The sequence below is a fragment of the Orussus abietinus genome, unplaced genomic scaffold (assembly GCF_000612105.2).
Source record: "Orussus abietinus isolate OABI.00-Male unplaced genomic scaffold, Oabi_2.0 scaffold80, whole genome shotgun sequence".
NCBI classification, from domain to species: domain Eukaryota; kingdom Metazoa; phylum Arthropoda; class Insecta; order Hymenoptera; family Orussidae; genus Orussus; species Orussus abietinus.
In genome coordinates, this window is record NW_019394321.1 from 115,037 (window position 1) to 122,231 (window position 7,195).

Consider the following 7,195-nt stretch of genomic DNA (forward strand, 5'->3'; position numbering starts at 1 on the left):
GTCTGAATCATATCGGTAGATATGTCGGACTTGTCAATGGTTTTCATATTGAATAAATAATCTTGAAATAACTACATTGTTGCCAGACATCTTATCTCGTCACCTAATTTTCACACAATTAAACACAAATTATGACGAAAAGTGAGAATTCTGTCCCGACTGCGTTTCCCGCATTATCTACGGCGAAATTCACTTATCATTGTATTCCTTACACGATAAGCTCGTAATTTTATTAAAAAATTATACAATCCTAAAAATACGAGTCACATTTTAATATAATACCCTAAGGACTTGTTGAGATGTACCTACGTACATATTATGGATAAATGTAATAGTTGCATTTTGTACATCTCCAAGCCTCGTATATAGTACCTTGCAGGTACTGTACTGTACCGTGCCATTAGTAAGTCGCCATTACCAAGGGTTTCCAATTTCCAGCCGTAGGACGAGCAGTCTCTCTTACATGGTAATTATTGCAATTATCATTCGTTGACGCAAGGTCGCTTCGGATAGATTCCATCCGGCACTATGAATAGTATAACGAGATGCTCGCATTCCGCCTTGGTACTTTTACGTATATTTTGCCACCGAATTACCATTGATACGGTCTTACCGCACAATTAGATTTTCGTCTAGCGACATGAATCCTTGAAAGGACGCGAAGGAGAAAATTAAGGATATCATGAGATACAGGAGCCAGCATCCAAGAGCAACGGCCGCAAGCTTGATGAGCTTGTGCAGTATAAGGATCCTGCAAAAAAACAATTAAAAACTATAAATTTTAGTCCCTAAATATCGACAATCGAACTAGCACAATTATCCCACGTAATGTGCAATTAACAAAACTTATTCAAATCGATCAATAGTCGAGAAAGTTGACTCCATAAGCAACAATGAATAAAAAAATGGCCGCAGGCGTCGAGTGACCACTTTTTTCGTTCTACTCGATTTTGTAAGTATTAAAGGTAATAAATATCATGCTTCACCGTCATGTTTAGTAATTGAGTAATCGTACTTGGCCATTCGCTTTCTAGCCGCAGGAATCGTGCTGGGATCGTCTTTGAAAATGTATATCCTTATCCCATCGATGCACTTCTTCATGTAATCTTCCCAGTCGAAGTCCTCCATGGAGAAGTAAAAAATCTTTTTATCCTCCTTACTCAGCTTGTTCCATAGTGTTCTAGTATTGTTAATACCAAATGTCCATTCGTTCGTACTGAAGTAAACTAGAATCGAGGAGTATTTGCTAATCTTCCTGTAGATTTTCATCAGCCTGAGGAAAGAGACGCAAATTCATGTCATGCAACAAATTATAAATATAGTATTACATTGATATCATTCATTTTTTATTTTACCTTGGCTTCTGTCCAGCGATAAACAGTCCTAGATCGATTATGAACGCTGGCAAGGTGTGAAGAAAAAAAGACAGGATGAAGAAGAGAAAATTACTTTTCGTCGTGGTCACACTGTAACACCATACACTTCTCATACTGGGAACGTGTTTCCCAGTTTCGAAGGCTAATTGCACGTATTTGCCCCAGGTAAGACTTTTGTTCCAAGCGGCGACGTAATTGTAGATAGGTGGATTGGCGTCCTCGTTTCTGGAAAAGGAAATCAGAAAATTGTGTCTTCATGTTAATTACATTTTTTCTAAATTAGGTACTTGTAAAGAAATTGCACTCAGACATTTACTTGCTGTGTGCGATGTCCCAAGCACAGGCAATTAGGGCATTTACGGTGAGATCCACAGGAACCAACTCCGCAGTGCAATTATCGTCCATTTTCCACGCTCTTATTAATCCAGTACCAGAGGCGACTAATACACCCGTTGGCCCGTAAATATTGTCAATCCATCCCTCAACAGGCTCCAAATAAGAGGAGAGAACTGAAACCATCGAAATATCGCTAATTTATATCATTAACGTATAATAGAGGGATGGTCGAAGTAAAGAGATGCGGTGTTCGTTATCAAGGGAGAGTCATGTACTTGTTAAAGATGCAACCGCGTCTCTTGATCATTGTTGTAACACCTTTCCCTCCCTAAATATCACATAAACATAATTTATACGTATTAAAAATGTTACCTATCGAAGGCCTGAAAATTCCGACGGGCAATTCCTTTCCATACTGCTGCACCACTTGTTCTGCAATTACTTTTGTGAAGGTATAAGTGTTCGGAAAATCTCCAAGAAGAATCGGAGTAATGGCGTCCAGTTTGTCGTCGTTCAAACTTTGCACCAACTTTATGGCGTTATCCCCTGTAGAATAAAAACATTTAAAACGTGCGCCAGCTTATCAAGCTACTTTTTAAAATACTATTCATCGATATTCGTGGTATATAATTACATAAATAGTTACATTTTGCATAAATTAATTCTACTCTGCACCTGTTATCGGCGGTTCGTAAAATTTCTCATCGATGTCTCTGCGATTGCAGTTGCTGTATGCCGTGGACACGTGAACAACGGCCTGAAATAAACAATAAAATGAAGAATCTATTTAACTTTAGAAATTCCGATTATTTTGGCGACTTATTTATATAAAATTAATTGTTAAAAACTGTACCTTCAATTTTTCCATACTTTTGCATAGCTCCAGAAGTTCCTTGGTGCCACTGACGTTAATTGCCACGGCTTGTTTAAGTTTTTCGTCGAATCTCACCGTGGCAGCAACATTAAACACAATCGATACCTCTCTCATCAGCAAGTCCTTATCGGAAGAAGATAATCCTAGTCCTGGGAAGGAGCAATCCCCTGTCACCGTGAATACCCTATGGCGAAATTTTGGAACCTCCTTTCTCAATCTATCGAATATCTGCAATTAATCAAAACATCCGTCAATTAAATTTCCCAAAAAATTCATTCCGACGAGTATGAATTAATTGAACCAACCGGGTCGTCGAAAATGTCGTCGATTCGGCTATGAACGTTTTTTCCTTTTTTAGACCGAACCAGAAGATAAAGAGACGTGAGGTCTGAGCAGCTTCTCAGAAGCTTTTCGATCAGTATCTTCCCCAAAAATCCAGTACCCCCTGAAAATACAAAAAATTAATGAGCCGTCCAACGTATTAATTAACAATAAATTCATACCTGTGATGAAAACATTTTGCCCTGAATAAAATTCCTGAATGGGTGTTCGAATTTCCGAAGGGTCGAATGTGGGAATCTCCTCGAATACCGTCATGTCTGAAATGCAATAAACAATCTTATTGAAAAAACGTGAGATGCAATCTGCATTAAAAATAGAGGTTTAATTAATCCGCTCCATCTTTTTCCATATTTTTTTAGAGGCCCTTGTCGATCAAAAGCAATGAGCGAATTCCTTTGACTTCATTGAGATTCATCCGGGACATGCAACATCGTCTCTGCATAATTCATACAAATTACACAAATCGATTGATATCGTCGCTTTGACGTTTACGTATATTACCGCGAGAGCAGTACTGTTTATATTCCATTAAATGATTTACTCTTCAATAAAGAGAATGCTGTGCGGTATACAAATTTAACAAATTGGGTGTCACAGCGTTTGGTGATACGTAGAGATATTATTATTACATATATTATTTAATAATATTATCGGATGTTATCATGTAATGTGGAGGCATCTTATTATAATTCTAGTTTATAGACATTATTCCGGTGAATTTCTTTCGGATATACCAGAACGCGTCTAAAACAAAATGGCCGCCGGTTTGCCGTGCTTTTACCTCACCTTTACCTCGTGTAATCTCACGTCATCGGTTACACAATGTGTTAAAAGCAAGGATAACGGGGTAAATCCTTTCCGAGCATTAACCAGAGCTAGATTGCCTATTCGAGCAGGTTCTTAGCACACCTGAAGTCATGTACGCCACAAAGTTCATAAACCTACGATTCAGGTTACTGGTCTCCAATTAGAAGTAGAAAGTTATCAAACGTCTGCCCTGGTATTTCATGAATGACATTTACGTAAGATATTGCCTGCTATTTTTATTATGAATGTGGTTTGCTATTCCCGATGATGCAAATATTTTTTTCCGCCGCAGATAAATACGAAAAGGATCAATTTACGATCAACAAGAGTTATCAAGCTGTCACTTCGAGAGGAGTACGTAAGAAGTCCAACCTCGATTAATTAAAAAACGAGGAAATTATTATTCTGCAACAAACAAATAAATGGAGTCTGGGATTCGGATTTACAGGATTTACCTGCCCATGTAAACTGGAAATTTTACTCGCCCAGTGGAAGAACTGAAATTCCAAAGTGGGAGAAAAATCCCATTATCGGGTATTTGGGATTCGAGAAGTCGGATGCATCCATGTTCACAACAGAGTCACGTAACAAAAAGATATATGGAAGTTGTACGAGAAGTTGACATCCTGAATTAAGCGCTCGATCTCGAAGGACTTCCTTTGTGCTTTCGATTTTTATTAGGATTCATTGTGAAAGGAAAAGATAAAAATAAAGAAATACGTGGAAGTAGAAGTCGACACGTTGAGTACATATTGAATTAAATCTATAAGTAAAATAAAAGATAGAATTATTGCAACGTAAATTTCGATTTTTTGTCCGAAATTTTCTGGTGCCAATGTTTGCATTCCTTTAAACGGTACTTCCAATTCTTCTCGGCCACTTTCGAAATAGAGAAGAAAGCTTTCGAAATTCTTTTGCCGAGTTTTTTTTAGTATCGAATTCACGGCACGATCGTGTTGATTTAAAGCAGGTAAAGGGTTGAAGTGTCACAAAATACGTATTGAAATTGTTAATAATTCTCTAGGAATTAAATTGAAATTCTAACACTTAGCACATGCACTTCGCGTCAGCGTTGCATCGTCACTTTCTCCGCAGCTCCTGCAGACTCTTAGGAAATTACCAACTCGACGATTACCGCATAAACACTATCTAATTTCTCCCCCCTTTTGGGAAGATTCCTTTCCCCGGGTCTCGACCTCTCAAACTCGAAAATGAAACATTTCCACCAAGAATGCATCCCAAGCTGCACGCGAAAATTCCTTTCAATTGCATATTCCCATAAATTTCGAAAAGTAGATAAATGTTTTATCATTTCTTTACGCACCGATAATAGTCCTTGCACAATTACTAATATCAAAAGCACTCCGGGTGGTAATTCATAATTTAATTTTGCAACGATTACTATTAACTCAACAGGAGCTCACCGTCTGTTGGGAAAATATTCGCGCCGACTTAATTCACTTCCTTTTTTTTTCCTGACGGTTTCCGGATATTATGTCACCACGTAATAGCCACGTAAACGCACTCCGGGTCGAGAATGACGCGTTTTCGAGATTTCACTACCGGTCTGCGATCCGATCTAGGGAAATGCAAGACTGTCGTTCTTCGGCGTCTCTCTTATATAGTGATCTTTCCCCACCGTGTTCGCCTCCGCAAGGCCGCTTTCGGTTTGAACACCAATTCAACTACGAAAATGCTTCCTTATTCAGCGATCTAATGGCACCACTCGATACACGTGTAAAAAGGAAGGGAACATCGTTAGAAAGAGCGATACCCGCTCGAGTCAAAATCAGGCTGATAAAAAAGGGAATAAAAAGGAGGTCGGCGTTATCATTAGGAAGAAACATAAATATACACCTGTCAATGGAGTGAATCACGAGGCGAGACCCTCGATTTATCGATTACGCTCGATGAATATAATTGATTAGACTAGAGTTACGATTAGATGCGGACATACTTCTGTCCGTTAATTTCCCCGGATTATTGATAATAATTTTCATGGTCCTTTTCCATGAAGAATTCGGTAATTACCGACTTCGAGTTTGAGTGAAAGCGAAGGAATGGTATTTAAAGGTGAAACCGGGAAACTTAGAAATTTTCCGTAAATGATCCTGGAAACGTATGTGCATCGATCGTTTAGATGGCAGAGATACCGAAGAGCGACGTAAATGCGTTTTTCTCTGTACTATAGCTCCAATTGTCCGTAATTATTCATGAAGCAGTTTCCGGGTACGCAATGCTAAGAACTGAACGGATTTCAAAGTTCGTCAGTGGAAAATGCCTGCACAACGGTATGGAGATTATTATATACAAAAGCATGATGACGAGGCCGAAGTACCCTGAATTTCCCCAAAGTAGATTTAACAAATTTCGAGTTGTGTTCTCCCACAAAATAACTTTGCACTCTCAAAGACGGTGCACTGATAAAAACGCCCATGTAAATTTACGTACTCAATCATTGGTTAACTTTAAGCATTAATCAATTGCAAAAAATTACATTGTCCATATCATACTCGGCAGCTAATTTAAGTTAAACAGAGTTGTGATATTAAATTTAATAATTTCTGCTGAATTTATAATCTCTACCGTCAAGATCATTAACCGCTGTTCAGTAACAAGGGTATAATTTAGATTTTATAAAACAGACAGTCTTCAATCATCGTAAACCTCTCTGACCAATTTTTTGCACAATCTTAAAGAATCGTGTAACTTAGTAACGAAATTATGCAATTTTCAAGGGAAAAAAATTGCCGGAGGGCAAGAAAAAGGCCAGAGGAATTTTTACGATGGAGATTTATCATGACTTGAATGATATTCTCCACTGTTATGAAAAAAAGGAATCGATTGACAGATTCTAGAAAACGAGTTTTGCCCCAAGCATGACGTCAAGAGCTTCTAAAACCGGCAAGTAATGAATAATTTACTCGACATCCCAAGACTAGTCTTGAATGCAACTTGTCGATTATAAAGTGTATCTGAAAACAAGGTTTACTTGTACGAATTTCGAGGGAACATTTGAAAAACCGAGACGTGGCCTCTCTGCAATTATTGACATCGCTAAAGTATCCTAAACATGCGATCCGCTGATATTTTTACATAAAATCCCGTTGTGTTTCGTTATCTACGAAACAGCCTATTTTTGTTTCTGCATCAGAAAGTCCATGATTATGCAAATGAGATGGCGAATCCTTGTTTTGCAACATATATACACTCGGGAATTTTTCGGCCGTTCAAATTCAAAAAACCGCGATAAGGGAATCCAAACATTTCCTCAAAAATGGTCAAAAGTCAAACTTCCACTCGAGGAAATAAATTTCACTAAATAATTCCTTCATCTCCTTACGCCGAGATAAAAGAATTCATCGAACCAAAGAAATATTTAGTTATTTCAAAGAACAATTATTTCCGAAGAAACGTCGCATGCAATTTATTCAACTTCGAGTCAAATAATTATCCTTCG

The 7,195-nt window shown here is 38.0% G+C and overlaps 1 protein-coding gene across 1 annotated transcript; it reads right to left on the reverse strand.

Annotated features, from left to right (window-relative positions):
- Positions 1-202: 202 nt before the first annotated feature.
- On the reverse strand, positions 203-7,133 carry LOC105694528 (fatty acyl-CoA reductase wat-like). Its single transcript, XM_012415284.2, has 10 exons — positions 5,160-7,133; positions 3,090-3,185; positions 2,892-3,031; positions 2,566-2,814; positions 2,388-2,469; positions 2,085-2,258; positions 1,693-1,885; positions 1,356-1,601; positions 1,016-1,273; positions 203-751 (listed from the first exon to the last, which is right to left on the reverse strand). The coding sequence occupies exons 2-10, from the start codon at positions 3,181-3,183 to the stop codon at positions 610-612; spliced, it is 1,578 nt and encodes a 525-aa protein (XP_012270707.1). The 5' UTR covers positions 3,184-3,185; positions 5,160-7,133; the 3' UTR covers positions 203-609.
- Positions 7,134-7,195: the final 62 nt, after the last annotated feature.

Coding starts and splice junctions, on each gene's coding strand:
- LOC105694528 (XM_012415284.2), bottom strand. CDS start 3,183: ATGACGGTATTCGAGGAGATTCCCACATTCGACCCTTCGGAAATTCGA. Junction 2,259..2,387: donor TTACGAACCGCCGATAACAG/GTGCAGAGTAGA, acceptor TTTATTCTACAG/GGGATAACGCCATAAAGTTG. Junction 1,274..1,355: donor ATCGCTGGACAGAAGCCAAG/GTAAAATAAAAA, acceptor CTCTTTCCTCAG/GCTGATGAAAATCTACAGGA.